The sequence below is a fragment of the Cherax quadricarinatus genome, chromosome 49 (assembly GCF_038502225.1).
Source record: "Cherax quadricarinatus isolate ZL_2023a chromosome 49, ASM3850222v1, whole genome shotgun sequence".
NCBI classification, from domain to species: Eukaryota; Metazoa; Arthropoda; class Malacostraca; order Decapoda; family Parastacidae; genus Cherax; species Cherax quadricarinatus.
In genome coordinates, this window is record NC_091340.1 from 16,476,040 (window position 1) to 16,498,707 (window position 22,668).

At 39.5% G+C, this 22,668-nt stretch overlaps 1 protein-coding gene across 6 annotated transcripts in view; it reads left to right on the forward strand.

Moving 5' to 3' along the window:
- grp (serine/threonine-protein kinase grp) overlaps positions 1-22,668 on the forward strand; it is a 202,113-nt gene that overhangs the window by 26,988 nt on the left and 152,457 nt on the right. For 4 of the 6 annotated variants that reach the window (XM_070095218.1, XM_070095216.1, XM_070095217.1 and 1 more), the window contains exon 2: positions 13,249-13,362. The exons of 1 other annotated variant lie outside the window; for it this stretch is intronic. In XM_070095218.1, the coding sequence (XP_069951319.1) occupies positions 13,289-13,362 (74 nt within the window). In that variant the 5' untranslated portion in view covers positions 13,249-13,288. Of the gene's footprint in view, positions 1-13,248; positions 13,375-22,668 lie in introns of those variants that run through there. One more of the 6 variants, XM_070095223.1, reaches the window with a different exon arrangement.

Here is a 22,668-nt window from a genome sequence, read left to right on the forward strand (position 1 = left end):
TTTGCCTTCCGTGTGTCTTGATATAGGGGAACCATTTAACAGTACGTTGAGTTGAATGTTTGAGGCTCTGTTGCCAAACAGCTTGAAGTATGTTTTGTCTATGTTGAGAGTGAGTTTGTTGGTCATCATCCAAGCATGTATCATTAGCAGTTCATTGTTTACAGTGTTTCCAAGCACAGCTGGGTCTGAATGGGAGTAGACATATAGTGTCATCTGCAAATAGAACTGGTGTAAGGAGTTGGGATGCGTTGGGGAAATCATTGATGTAGAGAAAGAGGAGTGGGCCTAGGACACTACCTGGGGTACTCCTACAGCTATAGGTTGGATAGCGGAGTTGACTCCATTTGCATATACATACTGGTGTATGTCGTTAAGATAGGATTTTAGGTAGTCAAGAGTATGTCCTCTTATGCTGTAATAATTCAGTTTGAGGTGCAAGATATTGTCAGACACTTTTCTTAGGTCGATAAAGAGCCCCAGGGGATATTCATTTCTATAGAGCTGTGTATATTAGGTCAAGCATTTATATAATAGCATCATTTGTGCTTTTTTTTTTTTGGTCTAAATCCAAACTGGCATGGGTTAATTATGTTGTTGGATGTAAGGTAGGAGTAAAGTCGCTTGTGTATTATTTTTTCAAATACAGTGGACCCCCGGTATTCGATATTAATCCGTTCCTGAGAGCTCATCGAATACCGATGATATCGAAAACCGAATCAATTTTCCTCATAAATAATGGAAATCAAATTAATCCATGCAAGACACCCAAAAGTATGAAAAAAAAAAAATTTTTACTGCATGAAATATTAAGTTTAATGCAATAGAATAATTACAATAACAATAAAATAATTGACACTTGCCTTTAATGAAGATCTGGTGATGATTGATGGGATGGGAGGAGGGGAGAGGTGTTAGTGTTTAGAAGGGGAATCCCCTTCCATTAGGACTTGAGGTAGCAAATCCTTTTCTGGGGTTACTTCCCTTCTTTTAATGCCACTAGGACCAGCTTCCGAGTCACTGGATTTCTGTCGCACAACATGTCTGTCCATAGTGGCCTGTACCTCCCGTTCCTTTATGACATTCCTAAAGTGTTTCACAACATTGTTAGTGTAATAGTCACCAGCACGGCTTGCAATAGCTGTGTTAGGGTGATTGCCATCAAAAAAGGTTTGCACTTTAAGCCACATTGCACACATTTCCTTAATCTTTGAAGTAGGCAACGTCTTCAATTTCTCTAAACCCTCCTCCTAAGCAGTTTCCTCAAGTGTGGCCTCTTGCTGTTGAAGATGATCTATCAGCTCATCAGTGGTTAGTTCTTCACTGTCCTCCTCCACCAACTCTTCCACATCCTCCCCACTAACCTCCAACCCCAAGGACTTCCCCTATGCCACAATGGATTCCTCAACTGGCATAGGATTCTCAGGGTTAGCCTCAAATCCTTCAAAATCCCTTTTGTCTACACATTCTGGCCACAGTTTTTTCCAAGCAGAGTTCAAGGTCCTCTTAGTCACTCCCTCCCAAGCCGTACCTATCAGGTTTATACAATTGAGGATATTAAAGTGATCCTTCCAAAACTCTTTTAGAGTCAGTTGAGTTTCTGTGGTCACTATAAAGCACTTTTGAAACATAGCTTTTGTGTACAGTTTCTTGAAGTTGGAAATGACCTGCTGGTCCATGGGCTGCAGGAGAGGAGTGGTATTAGGAGGCAAAAACTTGACCTTAATGAAGCTCATGTCCCCAGAAAGCCGCTCTGCCAAGTCTGTAGGATGACCAGGGGCATTGTCTAATACCAGGAGGCACTTAAGGTCTAATTTCTTTTCAGTTAGGTAATTTTTCAGTGGAGGCAAATGCTTGGTGTAACCAGTCATAGAAAAAGTCCCTAGTGACCCATGCCTTACTGTTTGCCCTCCACAGCACACACAAATTAGCCTTGAGGACATTGTTTTTCCTGAACACTCTGGGAGTTTGAGTGATACACCAATAAAGGCTTCACTTTGCAATCACCTCTAGCATTGGCACACATGAGAAGAGTAAGCCTGTCTTTCATAGGCTTATGTCCTGGGAGTGCCTTTTCCTCCTGCGTAATGTAGGTCCTGCTTGGCATTTTCTTCCAAAACAGGACTGTTTCGTCGCAATTAAACACTTGTTCAGGTTTCAGTCCTTCACTGTCTATGTAATCCTTGAATTCCTTCACATATTTTTCAGCTGCTTTTTGGTCCAAACTGGCAGCCTCACCATGCCTAATCACACTATGTATGCCACTACGATTCTTAAATCTTTCAAACCAACCTTTGCTGGCCTTAAATTCACTCGCATCACCACTAGTTGCAGGCAATTTCTTTACCAAATCGTCATGCAACTGCCTAGCCTTTTCACAAATGATTGCTTGAGAGATGCTATCTCCTGCTATCTGTTTTTCATTTATCCACACCAATAACAATCTCTCAACATTTTCTAACATTTGCGGTCGCTGTTTCGTAATCACAGTTGCACCTTTTGCAAGAACAGCTTCCTTGATTGCCGTTTTCCTGGTCACTATAGTAGAGATGGTTGATTGGGGTTTATTATACAACCTAACCAGCTCCGACACATGCACTCCACTTTCGTACTTTGCAATTATCTCTTTCTTCATTTCATAAGTCATTAGCGACTTTTTTCTCGATGGGTTGGCACTAGAAGCTTTCTTGGGGCCCATGGTGACTTATTTTGCAGAAACAAGCACCAAACACAGTGATAATATGGATAATATGGAATGTACCGAATGTATCCTTAGATGCGCGCACACTGGCTGGCTTGTAAACACTGGCACACACTGGCTGGCTTGTAAACACTGGCGCACACTGGCTGGCTTGTAAACACTGGCGCACACTGGCTGGCTTGTAAACACTGGCGCACACGGGGCAGTTCAGCCCACACGTGGACACGTCTCGTACGAAACGTATCGAATACCGAGGAAAATTTTTTGTAGTATAATTCATCGAATACCGGATTTATCGAATACCGATGCCATCGAATACCGGGGGGTCCACTGTATCTTGGAGAGTAAGGGCAAGTTTGATATGGGTCTGTAATTGTTTAAATCAGTTGGATCTCCACCTTTTTGGATTGGGGTGACCCTTGCTGTCTTGAGATGGATGGGAAGGTTGAGGATGCTATAGATTTGTTAAACATTGTTGCAATAATGGGCGACAGTTCTGGTGCAGCTTTATATATGAATGGTGGCAAGTTATCTAGATCACCTGATTTGTTTTTTAACCCTTTGAGGGTTTTGGTCGTACTAGTACGTCTTACGCGTAGGGGTTTTTGACGTACTAGTACTCATAAATTCTAGCGGCCTCAAATCTAGTGGGAGAAAGCTGGTAGGCCTTCATATGAAAGAATGGGTCTATGTGGTCAGTGTGCACAGTCTAAAAAAAATCCTGCAGCACACAGTGCATAATGAGAAAAAAAAAAACTTTGACCATTTTTTGGGAATAAATCAGCGACTTTGCAGTGTATTTTCGTATGGTATTTATTGTTGTATTCTAGTTTTCTTGGTCTCATTTTATAGAATGGAAGACATATTACAGAAACTGAGATGATTTTGACTGGTTTTACAATGAAAGGTGCCTTGAAATTGAGCTCAAAGTAGCAGAAATGTTCGATTTTTACCAAACTTCAAAAGTAAACAAATCGTGCCAAGCGTGCAATACACGTCAACTGGTGAGTCTAATATTCTTTCACAAGTGCACCAATAATATTTATACCATTTTTTACACTAATGCAGTAGTCTGCATAACAGTAAATCTTATATTTTTTGTGAGAATAAAAATTCAAAGTGGAAAGCAAAAGAATATAAGAGGGGCCTTGAGACGTGACTAATGACTAGAGGAAATGTCATTTTAGTGCCAGGAATGTCTTTCTTGTTTATTCTGGACCCTATTCGGAAATTGGCATCTTTTGAAATTTGTGTGAAATTGGCAAAATTGCTAAATTCTGACCACTGTACTGGATAGTTGAATTTCATAAATGGGTGGTTTCTTGCACCCATTCGATAGAAAAAATGGAGTTCTAGCGAAATATTCATGTTTTTTGTCGACTAGTACAGTGAAATTGGCCGAAAATGGGGCTCAAAGTGGGCAAAATCGCCGATGCGTAAACATTGCAGAGACCGCTAACTTTGCGAGAGCATATTTCCGTAAGTTTTCTATCAAATTTCAAACTTTTGGTGTCTTTATGATCGGGAAAAGATTCTCTATCTTTTCATAAGAGAAAATAATTTTTTTTTTTTTAAATTTGGCCGACCTTGAGAACGAGTTTTGGAGAGGGCCTGTCGACCCTCAAAGGGTTAATGATGAGTGAGACTTCAGTGGGATTAGTTGGAGCTAGAAATAGAGTACAGTGGTCCCTCAATAATCGTCCATAATCTGTTTCTGGAAGTGGGACTATTATCGAAATGGACGATTTTTTAATCAATTTTCCCCATTAGAAATACAGTGGACCCCCGCATAACGATGGCATCACATAGCGATTTTTCCGCATACCGCTTACTTTTATCGCAAAATTTTTGCCGCGCATACCGATTAAAAACCCGCTCACCGATTTTCGTCCGAGACGCGTCCAATGTGCCCTCAGCCAGCCTCACATGTGCCGCCCGTCCCATTGTTTACCAGCCAGCCTCCGCGGTAACATCCAAGCATACACTCGGAATATTTCGTATTATTACAGTGTTTTCGGTGCTGTTTCTGGAAAATAAGTGACCATGGGCCCCAAGAAAGCTTCTAGTGCCAACCCTGTGGTAAAAAGGGTGAGACTTAGTATGGAAATTAAGAAAGATTTTGAAGGGTTTGGGGCTAACCCTGAGAAGCCTATGCCAGTTGTGGAATCCATTGTGCCTACTTCAAAGATTAAGGAAATGTGTGCACAGTGGGTTGAACTGCAAACCTTTATGGATGAAAATCACCCTGACACAGCTGTTGCAAGCCGTGCTGGTGACTATTTCAATGACAATGTTGTGGCCCATTTTAGACAAATCGTAAAGGAACGGGAGGTACAGAGCTCTATGGACAGATTTGTTGTGCGACAGAGGTCCAGTGACTCTCAAGCTGGTCCTAGTGGCATTAAAAGAAGAAGGGAAGTAACCCCGGAAAAGGACTTGCTACCTCAAGTCGTAATGGAAGGGGATTCCCCTTCTAAACAGTAAGAAGATAATGCTCTCCCCTCCTCCCATCCCATCAATCATCACCAGATCTTCAATAAAAGTAAGTGTCATGTAAGTGTGCATGCCTTTTTCAGTTTGTGTGTATTAAAATTAATATTTCATGTGGTAAAAAATTTTTTTTTTCATACTTTTGGGTGTCTTGCACGGATTAATTTTATTTCCATTATTTCTTATGGGGAAAATTCATTCACATAACGATTATTTCGCATAACAATTACCCCTCTTGCACGGATTAAAATCGTTAACCGGGGGTCCACTGTAATGTAAATCCAATTAATTCGTTCCAGACACCTAGAAGTATCAACAAAAAAATTTTTTTACCTAAAAGATAGATTTACATGCACAAAAGAATGAACATTCAACATGACAGTTACCTTTATTGAAGGCTGTTGTTGATGAATGAAAGACGGGGAGGAGGAGAGAGGGAAGAGAGGTTATTTGGAAGGGGAATCCCCCTCCATAAGGACTCTAGGGCACTAATAAAATGTATAAATGAACATTGGTAATAGGGGTAGTTGATGAGTGGAATGGTCTGCCTAGTAGGGTGATCGAACCTAAAACATTGGGTAGTTTCAAATTTAGGTTGGATAAATACACGAGTGAGAGGGGTTGGATTTGAGTCGGACTTGCACCTGAGCTTATTGCTTGGGTAGCATTTGTTCTGTTAGTGGGTTGGATTTGTGAAGGACCGGCCTAGTATGGGCCAACAGGCTTATTGCAGTGTTCCTCCTTTCCAATGTTCTAAAAGCTATGGCTTGGGTAGTTTCAAACTTAGGCTGGATAAATACACAAGTGAAAGGGGTTGGATTTGAGTCGGACTTGCACCTGAGTTTATTGCTTGGGTAGCATTTGTTCTGTTAGTGGGTTGGATTTGTGAAGGAATGGCCTAGTATGGGCCAGCAGGCCTGTTCCAGTGTTCCTACTTTCTTAAGTTCTTATTTAACATCACACTTACCAGTAGGGTGATCGAGGCTAGGACCTTGGGTAGCTTTAAGAAGAGATTGGACAAATATACGAGTTGGAGGAGCCGAGTTTGATTTGTGTCATTGGGTACGGGAGTAAATTCTTGGGTAGCTTTGGGTGGAGGTCATTTTGATAAGGACCTGCCTTGTATGGGCCAGTAGACCTGCAGTGTTCTTCCATTGTTATGTTCTTATTGGCTATTTGTTTGTGTGAGGGAGGGATGGCAAGTTTATTGTTGGAGAATATGACACTAATATCAACTCTATGGCTTATTTATCTATCAAAATTCAACTAATATGACATAATAAACAATATTAATAACATAGAAACATGGAATATACTCTAGAATGAATAAAATAAGTCAATACGTATGTCACGAGAGGTGTTGTGTTGTTGTTGGGTATGTAAGGGCCACTGAGTGTAAGCCGTCCATAATGGTGGTAAAGCAGCAGCTGAGTCGGCGGTGGTTTTTGTAGCCCTATATAACTCCAACAACATTGGAGGAGTTGGTAGAATCACTGAATCACTAAAGAAGGAACCCACTACCACCATCACTGTGACCTACCATTATTACAACTGTTACCATCACTACTACCTTCTACCACCATCACTACCACCAAAGAAAGCTTCTAGTGCCAGCCCTTTGGTAAAGAATGTGAGAAACACATTATTTATGAAAAAGTTTGTAGAAAAATACAAAGATGGTGGTGGTAGAGTGGAAGCAGTTGTGATAGTGGTTGATGAACATAAGAACATAAGAAAGGAAGATCACTGCAGCAGGCCTGTTGGCCCATGCTCGGCAGGTCCTTTACAATTCATCCCACTAACGAAACATTTTCCCAACCCAGTCCTCAATGCTACCCAAGAAAAAAGCTCTGGCAACTCTATCCACTCATTTGGGACTTGCAAATGAGTGGATAGAGTTATCAGAGCTTATTTCTTGGGTAGCATTGAGGACTGGGTTGGGAAAATGTTTCATTAGTGGGATGAATTGTAAAGGACCTGCCGAGCATGGGCCAACAGGCCTGCTGCAGTGATCCTCCTTTCTTATGTTCTTATGTTCATCAACCACTAACACAACTGCTTCCACTCTACCACCACCATCTTTGTATTTTTCTACAAACTTTTTGAACATCAAAATGGTATACAATACCGACAGGTTGTTAGGTAAGACACATATGCAACAGTTAGACAACTTTATTCCGAAACGTTTCGCCTACACAGTAGGCTTCTTCAGTCGAATACAGAAAGTAGGCAGGAACAGTAGAGATGTGAAGACGATGTAATCAGTCCATCACCCTTAAAGTCGTAGAATTTGAGGTTGTCAGTCCCTCGGCCTGGAGAACTTCAGTTCCATAGTCAGGAACTATGGAACTGAACTTCTCCAGGCCGAGGGACTGACAACCTCAAATTCTACGACTTTAAGGGTGATGGACTGATTACATCGTCTTCACATCTCTACTGTTCCTGCCTACTTTCTGTATTCGACTGAAGAAGCCTACTGTGTAGGCGAAACGTTTCGGAATAAAGTTGTCTAACTGTTGCATATGTGTCTTACCTACAAACTTTTTCATAAATTATGTGCTTCTCACATTCTTTACCAAAGGGCTGGCACTAGAAGCTTTATTTGGAGCCATGGTAGCTTATTTAGCACTTGCAAGCACTAAAATCAATGGAATATTATGAAATATTTCGTAGGAGCATGTGAGTGGACCGTCACTCGCTGGTAAACAATGGCACACTGGCTGGGAAGGAAAGGCCGAGGCGGCTCAGAGCGTGAGTACGCGTCCAGGACGAAGGACTATTAGGACTATTAGCGAGTTACCTGACCATTTGCGAGCCAATATTTTGATGAAAAAAACAGGACTACGTATTTCCGAAATGGACGACTTTCAGGCTGGACGATTATTGAGGGACCACTGTATTTGGATAGTTGCCAGTGAGGTACTCGCTTGTATGGGTATTTGTGCTAGGAATTTGACTTGCTAGCTTTGATCCTACAGTAGAGAAGGAGACATTAATCTTGTCGGCCGTGTCTGTAGGTTGCATGTGAGGTTCATCTGGTTTAGTTAAGTCGATCTCTCTATTTCCAGTCGGTTTCCTTGAGCCCAAAATTTTGGAGAGGGTTTGCCAGGTACTTTTCATGTCACCTTTCATTTCACTAAATCTGTTTTCATAATACATACATTTGCTTTGATTTATGTATTAGTTTTGTGAGCATTGATGTGTCTTTTTGTAAATTCTTTAGTAATTAAGCCTAATCTGAACTGTTCTTCAATTTGGTGTTTTTTATTAATAGATTTGAGGATACCTCTAGTTAGCCATGGGCTGTTTAGCCTCTTTTCTGTGATCTCTCTTGTTTTGATTGGACAATGTTTGTTGTAGAGGTTTAGGGTTTTATGTAAAAAAATTTAGATATCTTTATCAATAAATATTATTAGTGTAATCTAGCTCTCTCTGCCAGTCAGTGGCACATCATTGCTGTGCTGGACACTCATTTCTATGATCATCACAGTTGGAAGCATTTTTGTGTTCCCTGAGCCTAATATCCAGAGGTCTGGCAGTTTTCCCAGCCAGATCTCTGGATATTATGATCAGGGAACACAAACACGCTTGTAACCACGATGGCTGTAGAAACATGCGTGTCCATCATAGGAACAATTTTGGACACATTATGAAATTCATTGAAGTTAGATTTGTCATTAATGAAGATTTAAGATGGTGAAAGTGTATAGAGGCTGTCCTAATTGCTGTCAGTAACACTACATAAAAAATCCAGAGGTGACACTATTTCCAAATTGCTAATCAACAGGATATTACCCATTCTGGAGACAACTGTAACATGATGCTAACAGGTCCTTCTCAAACTCAATCCATCTCACCACAGTTGTACTGTTTTGTTATTACTACTACTGCCTACTACTTACTAGCTACAACTACCCTCACAACTTTTCACCTGACTCATGCCAGTGTATGAACTCTTTCCTTAGTTTCCTCTGTATTGGGACTGAAGAAGCTACTTATGACAAAATGTTTCCTATAATAAATATCCTGGGCTGTACATAGGTGCTTTTTTCCACAACTTGTCTGTATCACCATACCACCTCCCATTCCCATGATGCACTGTGGCATCCCAATTTTTTTATATACTGGGAACTGACTATGCAGGATTATTTTCTCATTCCTGGGCCTTTTAGAGCTCTCGCGCCAATTTTGAAGGCACTAAAATATACTCGTAGATCTGTGTAAGCAACGTTGGCCTCAGTGACATTGATCGATGTGAGTGACAGTGAAATGGGTATATGTAAATGTCATTCACAAGTTCTCTTGTTTAACACTATATATTAGGGACACTAAGATGAATGTTGTAATGTTGGTGATTGCTCTCCATCTCGGAAGAAAAGCTAGTTCATTGGGCCTCATTTATTATTATTTATTATTATTTATTATTATTTATTTAGTAGGTTGGTAGACAGCAACCACCCAGGGAAGTACTACCGTCCTGCCAGATGACTGTGAAACAAAAACCTGTAACTGTTTTGCATGATGGTAGGATTGCTGGTTTCTTTTTCTGTCTCATAAACACGCTAAGATAACAGGGATATCTTGCTACTCCTACTTACACTTTGGTCACACTTCACAGACACGCACATGCATATATATATATACATACATCTAGGTTTTTCTCCTTTTTCTAAATAGCTCTTGTTCTTTTTTATTTCTTCTATTGTCCATGGGGAAGTGGAAAAGAATCTTTCCTCCGTAAGCCATGCGTGTCGTATGAGGCGACTAAAATGCCGGGAGCAATGGGCTAGTAACCCCTTCTCCTGTATACAATTACTAAAAAAGAGAAGAAGAAAAACTTTATAAAACTGGGTTGCTTAAATGTGCGTGGATGTAGTGCGGATGACAAGAAACAGATGATTGCTGATGTTATGAATGAAAAGAAGTTGGATGTCCTGGCCCTAAGCGAAACAAAGCTGAAGGGGGTAGGAGAGTTTCAGTGGGGGGAAATAAATGGGATTAAATCTGGAGTATCTGAGAGAGTTAGAGCAAAGGAAGGGGTAGCAGTAATGTTAAATGATCAGTTATGGAAGGAGAAAAGAGAATATGAATGTGTAAATTCAAGAATTATGTGGATTAAAGTAAAGGTTGGATGCGAGAAGTGGGTCATAATAAGCGTGTATGCACCTGGAGAAGAGAGGAATGCAGAGGAGAGAGAGAGATTTTGGGAGATGTTAAGTGAATGTATAGGAGCCTTTGAACCAAGTGAGAGAGTAATTGTGGTAGGGGACTTGAATGCTAAAGTAGGAGAAACTTTTAGAGAGGGTGTGGTAGGTAAGTTTGGGGTGCCAGGTGTAAATGATAATGGGAGCCCTTTGATTGAACTTTGTATAGAAAGGGGTTTAGTTATAGGTAATACATATTTTAAGAAAAAGAGGATAAATAAGTATACACGATATGATGTAGGGCGAAATGACAGTAGTTTGTTGGATTATGTATTGGTAGATAAAAGACTGTTGAGTAGACTTCAGGATGTACATGTTTATAGAGGGGCCACAGATATATCAGATCACTTTCTAGTTGTAGCTACACTGAGAGTAAAAGGTAGATGGGATACAAGGAGAATAGAAGCATCAGGGAAGAGAGAGGTGAAGGTTTATAAACTAAAAGAGGAGGCAGTTAGGGTAAGATATAAACAGCTATTGGAGGATAGATGGGCTAATGAGAGCATAGGCAATGGGGTCGAAGAGGTATGGGGTAGGTTTAAAAATGTAGTGTTAGAGTGTTCAGCAGAAGTTTGTGGTTACAGGAAAGTGGGTGCAGGAGGGAAGAGGAGCGATTGGTGGAATGATGATGTAAAGAGAGTAGTAAGGGAGAAAAAGTTAGCATATGAGAAGTTTTTACAAAGTAGAAGTGATGCAAGGAGGGAAGAGTATATGGAGAAAAAGAGAGAAGTTAAGAGAGTGGTGAAGCAATGTAAAAAGAGAGCAAATGAGAGAGTGGGTGAGATGTTATCAACAAATTTTGTTGAAAATAAGAAAAAGTTTTGGAGTGAGATTAACAAGTTAAGAAAGCCTAGAGAACAAATGGATTTGTCAGTTAAAAATAGGAGAGGAGAGTTATTAAATGGAGAGTTAGAGGTATTGGGAAGATGGAAGGAATATTTTGAGGAATTGTTAAATGTTGATGAAGATAGGGAAGCTGTGATTTCGTGTATAGGGCAAGGAGGAATAACATCTTGTAGGAGTGAGGAAGAGCCAGTTGTGAGTGTGGGGGAAGTTCGTGAGGCAGTAGGTAAAATGAAAGGGGGTAAGGCAGCCGGGATTGATGGGATAAAGATAGAAATGTTAAAAGCAGGTGGGGATATAGTTTTGGAGTGGTTGGTGCAATTATTTAATAAATGTATGGAAGAGGGTAAGGTACCTAGGGATTGGCAGAGAGCATGCATAGTTCCTTTGTATAAAGGCAAAGGGGATAAAAGAGAGTGCAAAAATTATAGGGGGATAAGTCTGTTGAGTGTACCTGGTAAAGTGTATGGTAGAGTTATAATTGAAAGAATTAAGAGTAAGACGGAGAATAGGATAGCAGATGAACAAGGAGGCTTTAGGAAAGGTAGGGGGTGTGTGGACCAGGTGTTTACAGTGAAACATATAAGTGAACAGTATTTAGATAAGGCTAAAGAGGTCTTTGTGGCATTTATGGATTTGGAAAAGGCGTATGACAGGGTGGATAGGGGGGCAATGTGGCAGATGTTGCAAGTGTATGGTGTAGGAGGTAGGTTACTGAAAGCAGTGAAGAGTTTTTACGAGGATAGTGAGGCTCAAGTTAGAGTATGTAGGAAAGAGGGAAATTTTTTCCCAGTAAAAGTAGGCCTGAGACAAGGATGTGTGATGTCACCGTGGTTGTTTAATATATTTATAGATGGGGTTGTAAGAGAAGTAAATGCGAGGGTCTTGGCAAGAGGCGTGGAGTTAAAAGATAAAGAATCACACACAAAGTGGGAGTTGTCACAGCTGCTCTTTGCTGATGACACTGTGCTCTTGGGAGATTCTGAAGAGAAGTTGCAGAGATTGGTGGATGAATTTGGTAGGGTGTGCAAAAGAAGAAAATTAAAGGTGAATACAGGAAAGAGTAAGGTTATGAGGATAACAAAAAGATTAGGTGATGAAAGATTGAATATCAGATTGGAGGGAGAGAGTATGGAGGAGGTGAACGTATTCAGATATTTGGGAGTGGACGTGTCAGCGGATGGGTCTATGAAAGATGAGGTGAATCATAGAATTGATGAGGGAAAAAGAGTGAGTGGTGCACTTAGGAGTCTGTGGAGACAAAGAACTTGGTCCTTGGAGGCAAAGAGGGGAATGTATGAGAGTATAGTTTTACCAACGCTCTTATATGGGTGTGAAGCGTGGGTGATGAATGTTGCAGCGAGGAGAAGGCTGGAGGCAGTGGAGATGTCATGTCTGAGGGCAATGTGTGGTGTGAATATAATGCAGAGAATTCGTAGTTTGGAAGTTAGGAGGAGGTGCGGGATTACCAAAACTGTTGTCCAGAGGGCTGAGGAAGGGTTGTTGAGGTGGTTCGGACATGTAGAGAGAATGGAGCGAAACAGAATGACTTCAAGAGTGTATCAGTCTGTAGTGGAAGGAAGGCGGGGTAGGGGTCGGCCTAGGAAGGGTTGGAGGGAGGGGGTAAAGGAGGTTTTGTGTGCGAGGGGCTTGGACTTCCAGCAGGCATGCGTGAGCGTGTTTGATAGGAGTGAATGGAGACAAATGGTTTTTAATACTTGACGTGCTGTTGGAGTGTGAGCAAAGTAACATTTATGAAGGGATTCAGGGAAACCGGCAGGCCGGACTTGAGTCCTGGAGATGGGAAGTACAGTGCCTGCACTCTGAAGGAGGGGTGTTAATGTTGCAGTTTAAAAACTGTAGTGTAAAGCACCCTTCTGGCAAGACAGTGATGGAGTGAATGATGGTGAAAGTTTTTCTTTTTCGGGCCACCCTGCCTTGGTGGGAATCGGCCGGTGTGATAATAAAAAAAAAAAAAAAAAATTATTAATTATTATTATTTTATTATTTCAGGTTATGCTTGTGGAAGCTGGAAAAAGGTATCAGCACTACAATGGCTGGGCCAGTTACAGAATTTGTGATAGGGTGGAGTGTAGTGCAGACATTAGGCGAAGGTGCCTTTGGAGAGTAAGCACGATTGTTAGTATTTTATTATTAAGGAATCCATTTGTTGTCAGTCTTGGGGAGAATTGAAGCTTAATGATTGTTTTTGTCTATACTAAGGTATGGTTTTGCCAGACAATTGTAAGTTAATTTTTCAAACTAACACTTTCTTTTTTGCATTTCCCCAAGTTGACTTGACACTGCATGTATCTAGTTGCTTATCTACATTTTAACTCTGTGAGGGATCCATCCCGTAGTTCTACGGCTTTGAAGCCAGGGTCCAAGCCATAGTACTACGTTGTGAGCTCAGCTCGCTTAGATAAGCTGTGAGCGGTATGTGTATTTGGGCCTAGATATGAGAGAATGCATCTGTGCGGTAAGTGTGCACCATATAAAACAAATCCTGCAGCATGCAGTGCATAATAAAAAAAAATGCGACTTTTTGCATTAAAATGCCAACTTTGCAATGCATTTTCATATAGTTTTTACTGTTGTATTCAGGTTTTTTTGGTTTCATGTGATCGAATGGAAGACATATTACAGATAGAAATGATTTTGATTGGATTAGTACTGAAAACAGCTTGAAATAGTTCAAAGTACAGTGGATATTAATCCGTTCCTGAGAGCTCATCATAAGCTGAAATTATCGTAAGGTGAATTAATTTTCCCTGTAAGAAATAATGGAAATCAAATTAATCCATGCAAGACACCCCAAAGTATGAAAAAAAAAAATTACCACATGAAATATTAATTTTAATACACACAAACTGAAGAAGACATGCACAGTTGCTACTATACTAAGAATAGAATACATGACGCTCACCTTTATTGAATTCTGGTGATGATTGATGGGATGGGAGGAGGGGAGTGTGTGAAAGTTATTGTTTAGAAGAGGAATCCCCTTCCATTAGGACTTGAGGTAGCAAGTCCTTTTCTGGGGTTACTTCCCTTCTTTTAATGCCACAAGGACCAACTTGAGAATCACTGGACCTCTGTCGCACAACAAATCTGTCCATAGAGCTCTGTACCTCCCGTTCCTTTAAGATTTGCCCAAAATGGGCCACAACATTGTCATTGTAATAGTCACCAGCACGGCTTGCAATAGCTGTGTTAGGGTGCTTTTCATCCATAAAGGTTTGCAGTTTAACCCACTTTGCACATACAGTGGACCCCCGGTTAACGATTTTAATCCGTGCAAGAGGGCTCATCGTTATGCGAAATAATCGTTATGCGAATCAATTTTCCCCATAAGAAATAATGGAAATAAAATTAATCCGTGCAAGACGCCCAAAAGTATGAAAAAATTTTTTTTTTACCACATGAAATGTTAATTTTAATACACACAAACTGAAAAAGGCATGCACAATTACATGACACTTACTTCTATTGAAGATCTGGTGATGATTGATGGGATGGGAGGAGGGGAGAGCATTATCTTCTTACTGTTTAGAAGGGGAATCCCCTTCCATTAGGACTTGAGGTAGCAAGTCCTTTTCTGGGGTTACTTCCCTTCTTCTTTTAATGCCACTAGGACCAGCTTGAGAGTCACTGGACCTCTGTCGCACAACAAATCTGTCCATAGAGCTCTGTACCTCCCGTTCCTTCAAGACTTTCCTAAAATGGGCCATAACATTGTCATTGAAATAGTCACAAGCACGGCTTGCAACAGCTGTGTCAGGGTGATTTTCATCTATAAAGGTTTGCAGTTCAACCCACTCTGCACACATTTCCTTAATCTTTGAAGTAGGCACAATGGATTCCACAACTGGCATAGGCTTCTCAGGGTTAGCCCCAAACCCTTCAAAATCTTTCTTAATTTCCATACTAATTCCCACCCTTTTTACCACAGGGTTGGCACTAGAAGCTTTCTTGGGGCCCATGGTCACTTATTTTCCACAAACAGCACCGAAAACACTGTAATAATACGAAATATTCCGAGTGTATGCTTGGATGTTACCGCGGAGGCTGGCTGGTAAACAATGGGACGGCCGGCACATGTGAGGGCACATTGGACGCGTCTCGGACGAAAATCGGTATGCGGGTTTTTAATCGGTATGCGGGGCAAAAATTTTGCGATAAAAGTAATCGTTATGCGGAAAAATCGCTATGCGATGCCATCGTTATGCGGGGGTCCACTGTACTTCCTTAATCTTTGAAGTAGGCACAATGGATTCCACAACTGGCATAGGCTTCTCAGGGTTAGCCCCAAACCCTTCAAAATCTTTCTTAATTTCCATACTAATTCTCACTCTTTTTACCACAGAGTTGGCACTAGAAGCTTTCTTGTGGCCCATGGTGACTTATTGTGCAGTTACAAGCACAAAAAACACTGGGATAAGGTGAAATGTACCGAATATATGCGTGGATGCAACCGCACTGGCTGGCTTATAGACATTGGCACCCACGGGGCAGCTGAGGCCACACGTGGGGCGCGTCCTGGTTGAATCATGTAAGGCGAGGCAAAATTTTTGCGTTCAAATGCTTCGTATGGCAGATTTAACGTAACGTGATGCGTTCGTAAGGTGGGGGTCCACGGTACTGGAAATGTTCGATTTTTTGCCAATGTTCAAATGTAAAATGATCACATTGCGTGTCCAATACACGTCAGCTGGCGGGTCTGATGTGTGTTCACGAATGCACTGATATTATTTATCAATTATTACAATACAGTGGACTCTTGGTTATTGGCTGTAATCTCTTCCAGAAGGTCAACCTAAGAGTGAAATGACCAATAACTGAAATGATTTTTCCCATAAGAATTAATGTAAATCTGTTTGACACCCAAAAATATTAACAAAAAAATACATTTTTTAAAAATTTACTATAGTTTTACATACAGAAAACAATGAGAACTAAATAAAATGACTAATGAAATGGATAAATGAACATTTAAATCACTTTTACCTTTATTGAAGAGTCTTGTTGGCATATGCAAAACAGCAAGGGAAGCTTAAATATGATGCTAATATCAACTTTACAGCTTATTTATCTATCACAATTCGTCTAATATGACATAAACAATATTAATAACATAGAAACATGATATATACTCTAGAATGAATAACATGTCATTGTATGTGGCAAGTGATGGTTTGTTGTTGGGTTTTTAAGGGCCACTGAGAGCATAAGCCATACATATTAGTGGTAGTGGGTGGCATTTATTAAAGGAAACATTTTGCCACGAGTGGCTTCTTCACTCCTGAAGAAGTGGCTTCTTCATTAGTACTGAAGAAGCCACTCGTGGCGAAACGTTTCCTTTAATAAATGTCCTGAACTGTACGTAAGTGTCTTTCCACACTGAATTGACTGAATTGACTTAGGGAAAGGTCACTTTAATATCCTCAATTGCATAAACCTTATACGTAATGCTTGGGAGGGAGTGACTAACAGGACCTTGAACTCTGCTTGGAGGAAATTGTGGCCAGAATGTGTACAAGAGAGGGATTTTGAAGGGTTTGTGGCTGACCCTCAGGAGCCTATGCCAATTGTGGAATCTATTGTCATTAGGGAAGTCCATGGGGTGTTGGAGGTTAGTGGGGAGGATGTGGAAGAGGACAACGATGAAGAACTAACCACTGATGAGCTGCAAGAGCATCTGCAACAGCAAGAGATCACAACTGAGGAAATTGCTTCAAGTTGTTCCCAGTGGCATTAAAAAAAGGGAAGTAACCCCAGAAAAGGACTTGGTACCTGAAGTCCTTATGGAAAGGGGATTCCCCTTCCAAACAATAATACATCTCCATCTCCCCTCCTCCCATCTGATCACTCGCCAACAAATCTTCGATGAAGTTAAGTGTCATTTATTCTTCATGTAGTATTTATTGTGCATGTATCCTTGTTTTTCTGGGTAGGAAAATGTATATTTCATGTGAATTTTTGTTTTTTTCATGCTTTTGGCTGTCTGAAACGGATTAATTGGATTTCCATTATTTCTTTTGGGGAAAATTAAATCTGGTAACGATGAATTCGGCTAAGGACAAGCTCTCTGGAACGGATTAAAATCGTTGGTCGAGGGTCCACTGTATTTGTGTTTGTTTGTCTGTGCTAAGTTTGTATTTGGGTGCAAAATTTTATCTTGGGTATTCTTGTACCCAAGATAAAATTTTGCAAGTGTTTTTTGCATGTCAGCATATCCAAATTCTCATAACTTTGTTCCTTGTTGTGAGTTTGAAGAGTAATGCACTTCTGCTTCCACTGTGTACACCATGTTCACTTGTGGCAATGAAAAGTGCTAGAGCAATTGCTTGTATTGCTGTAGCTAAGGGTAAAACACCTTGAGATATTGCATTTTAATCTACAAACTTTTTTGTTAATACCTAATGCACAAAATGATGATTAACCCTTTGACTGTTTTGGTCGTATATATACGTCTTACGAACCACCATTTTTGACGTATATATACTCATAAATTCTAGGTGCATCAGATCAAGCAGGAGAAGGCTTGTAGGCCCACATGTGAGAGAATGGTTCTGTGTGGTCAGTATGCACCACATAAAAAAAAATCCTGCAGCATGCAGTGCACGAGAAAAAAAAAAACCCCGATGTGTGGGTGTGGGCATGGGCATGGGCATGGGCATGGGTGTGGGTGTGTGTGGGTGTGTTAATTAAGATGCTGACTTTGTGGTCTATTTTCGTATAGTATTTATGGTTGTATTCTAGTTTTCTTGGTCTCATTTGATGGAATGGAAAACATATAGAAATAGAGGTGATTTTTGATTGGTTTTACTAAGAAGAGAACCTTGAAATGGAGCTCAAAGTAGGGGAAATGTTTGATTTTTGCTGATGATCGAAAGTAAACAAATGTCATTTTCCAATAAATGCCCAAGTAGCCATTTTAATATGCAGTCATGAATGGGTTGACATTATTTATACAATTATTACAATATTGCAGTAGTCTGCATAACGGTAAATCTTCTATTTTTTGTTTAAATAAAAATTCAAAATAGAAAGCAAGAGTAATATCAGAGGGGCCTGGTGACATGACTGATGAACAAAGAAAATGTTATTTTAGAGCAGGAATGTCTGCATTGTTCATTCTGGACCCTGTTTTGAAATTGTCATATTTTTCAATTTTCATGAAATTGGCCAAATCCCAAATCACGATATTATTGGATAATTGAAATCGGTAAATGGGCAGTTTCTTGTACTCAGTCGATAGAACAAATGGCATTCTAAAGAAATAGCTTTGAGTTTGGTCGACTGGAACAATGGAATTAGCGGAAAATAGGGCTCAAAGTGGGCGAAATCGCTGATTCGTAAATATTGCCGAGGTCGCTAACTTCGCGAGAGCGTAATTCTGTCGGTTATCCATCAAATTTTGTTCTTTTGGTGTCATTACAATTGGAAAAAGATTCTCCATCAATCCATAAGATTTTTTTTTTTTTTTTTTGACGCCAGGAGACACTTAACCCTTTGACTGTTTTCGACATATAAATACGTCTTACGAGCCAATGTTTCTGACGTATATATACTCAATAATTCTAGCGGCTTCAAATCAAGCGGGAGAAAGCTGGTAGGCCCACATGTGAGAGAATGGGTCTGTGTGGTCAGTGTGCACCACATAAAAAAATCCTGCAGAACACATTGCGTAATGAGAAAAAAAAAACTGATAGTTTTTTTGGAATAAAACGCCGACTTTGAGGTGTATTTTTGTTTAGTATTTATCGTTGTATTCGCGTTTTCATGGTCTTAGGTGATAAAATGGAAAACATATTACAGAAATAGAGATGATTTTCATTACTTTGACGATGAAAACGGCCTTGAAACTGAGCTCAAATTAGCGGAAATGTTCGATTTTTACCAATGTTCAGGAGTAAATAAATCACACCACACATTCAATACACGTCAACTGGGGAGTCTAATATTCTTTCACTAGTGCACTGATGTTATTTATACCATTTTTGCAATAATGCAGTAGTCTGCATAACAGTAAATTTTGTATTTTTTTGTATGAATAAAAAATCAAAATAGAAAGCAATAATAATATAAGAGGGGCCTAGAGATGTGACCAATGAACAGAGCATATGTTATTTTAGTGCCACGAATGTCTACCTTGTTTATTCTGGACCCTATTTTGAAATTGGCATCTTTTTTAGTTTGCGTGAAATTGGCCAAATTGCCAATTTCTGACCACCATATTGGGTAGTCCAAATTAGTAAATGGGAGGTTTCTTGTACTCAGCTGATAGATAAAATGGAGTTCTAAAGAAATAGCTATGAGTTTGGTCAACTGGAACAATGGAATTGGCTGAAAATAGGGCTCAAAGTCGGCGAAATCGCCGATACGCATATGTCGCCGAGACCGCTAACTTTGCGGGAGCATAATTCCATGAGTTTTCGACCAAATTTCGAACTTTTGGTGTCATTACCATCGGGAAAAGTTTCTCTATCATTTCATGAGAAAAAATAATTTTTTTTTTTTTCAAAAATTGAGCGACATAGAATGACAGTTTCAGAAAGGGGCCTGAAACGGTCAAAGGGTTAAGTATACACCAATAACCTGCACATAGAAGAGAGGAGCTTCAACGACGTTTCGGTCTGACTTGGACCATTTACAAAGTCTCACTAACGAGAAGTAGAGCAGGACGGGTATATATAGGCAGGAAGAGGTAGTGGTAGTAGTAGTATTTATTGACACTTCAGGATTTGGGGTTGCAACAGTCTAGGGGTTAAAGATACAGCAGGGCCCCACTTATACGGCAGGTTAGGTTCCAGGCTACCGCCGTAAAGCGGAAACCGCCGTAAAGTGAACACCCTTTTTTTTCCACTTATAAATGCATACAAACACTAGATAACAATACACAAATAACCCGCACGTAAAAGACAGAAGCTTACGATGACGTTTCGGTCCGACTTGGACCATTGACAAAGTCACACTTTGTCAATGGTCCAAGTCGGACCGAAACGTCGTCGTAAGCTTCTGTCTTTTATGTGCGGGTTATTTGTGTATCGTTCCAGTCACGGTATTGTGCCTTTTTGTTATTTACTAGATAACAAGTTTACACTAACATATTAAGTTAGCAATAGAACCAGGCATCAAAAAACAATAAAAAAGTACAATACACACATAGTGCACTCATTACTTACCTTAAAATATTTATAGTCTTAATCTAGGGTGAGACAAGTAGTATTTATTGTAAGAAATCAAGTGTGGTATGTATGGTAATCAGCCAGGCTACCTTACCAGGCCACCCCACCCACCATGCTATTCTATGATATTTAAGCATCCCAGAGCGATAAAATGTGTATACAGTTCACTCATTACTTACCTTAAAATATTTGTAGTCTTAATGTAGGGTCAGGAGTAAGTAAATGAGATAAAACGAATAAATGAGAGAGAGAAAGAATGAGTACATGAGAGGGGACAGGCGCAGAGTTATGTAAACAAACCAGGCGAACGTAAGTTTTGTAAACAAACGAAGTGTACACGTCTGGTTTGTGTACAAGTTACATTGTGTACAGGTTGTCTCTACATTGATACGGTAGAATTAATAAAGAAGAACACTCCCATTCTCATGTAACATCATTTTGAGAAGAAATGAAGCTCTGAGTGAAGGCAATGGAAATAAGTCACACTGACTTTTTTCTGGGTTATCCTAGGTTCTCTACACATAAGTTATGTATGATAATCTATGTAACTGTATTTGTGTATACCTGAATAAACTTATATACATACGAAAGGAATAATTTTCTACAGTTACCCCGAGTAACACATTTTCTCTTATGTTAGATTAGAGAAAATGTTATTCTTGCCGTCACTTGTACAAGTTATCAGGCTCCCACATCTTATATTTATGTTTATTTATTCTATAGTGGGGTGTATTTATCATCTTTTTATGTTATGTATCATGTTTATTATATAATTTTGAAAAAAATATCATGGATGGATTAATGAAAATGTGTATATTAACGTAATATACGACATTTAATGAGACTCTGTGAGTATTGTTATTATTATTATTTCTAATATGGCGTCACTTGTGCAAGTCGTCTGCTACCACATCTCACATTTGTTTATTTATTCTACTGTGGGGTGTATTTATCTTATTTATATGTTACGCATCGTGTTTATTATATAATTTTGAAAAAAATATCATAGATGGATTAATGAAAATGTGTATATTAACGTAATATACGACATTTAAATGACTCGATTATTATTATCATTACTAATATGACGTCTGGAGACATAAGACACTTGCCGATTTTAATGTGTACCTGCATGCCAGCACAGTATGTAAGTTTATTTAGGTACAGGTATACATAAGTATAATTATCAGAGTATATATAAAATATGAAATAACTTTTAAAAACATTTGAAATTTTGGAGTTTCCAGACAAAATGGAGAGACTTAGTGCTTACTGAGCTCATGGAGAATGTAAACAAACAGGGTGGGGCACGGTGACCGTATTAGAAAGTCAGGTGGGGGGAGCCGTATAGCGAGTTTTGGTCATAATTTGAAATGACCGTATTAGCGGAACGCCGTAAAGTGAAACGCCGTAAAGCGGGGCCCTCCTGTATAAACAAAGATATAAATTGCCTGTTTGTGACTAAAGGAGCATTTATTACACTTCTTATATATAGAATAATTTCCAGTATCCCTTCAGGTCTATTTTGTCTTGTTTTAACCCTTTCAGGGTCCAGAGGTCAAATTTCGAAGTGTGCACTAGGGTCCAAGAATTTAAAAAAAAAAATAATAATTTCTTATGAAATGGTAGAGAATCTTTTTCTGGAAGTAACAAAACAAGAAGTATGAAATTTGATGGAAAATTGATGAAATAATGCTCTCGCGAATTTTGATATCAGTGATATTTACACGTCGGCGATTATGCCGACTTTGACTCCCATTTTAGGCCAATTACATTATTCCAGTCGACCAAATTCTTAGCTATTTCACTACTATTACTTCTATTTTATCAATTGAGCACAAGAAATTGCCAAGTCAACTGTTTCGGCTACAAAATAGTGATCGGAAATTGGTAATTTGGCCAATTTAATGCAAAAGTCAAAATATTAGTTTCAAAATAGGGTCCAGAATAAACAATGCAGGCATTCCTGGCACTAAACTAACATTTCCTCTGTTCATTTATGTTTCCTGGCATTACAAATGGAATTCATTTTGATTTTTCATTCACATAATGAATTTTTTTTCAAACCAAAAATAAAGATTTACTGTTTGGCAATATTGGAATAATTGTATAAGTATCACCACATTTGTGAACATATATTAGACCCACCAGCTGGTGTGTATTAGACTTAAGGTCATTTGTTTACTCTTGAACATCGGCAGAAATTTAACATTCCTGCTATTTTGAGCTCGGTTTCAAGCCA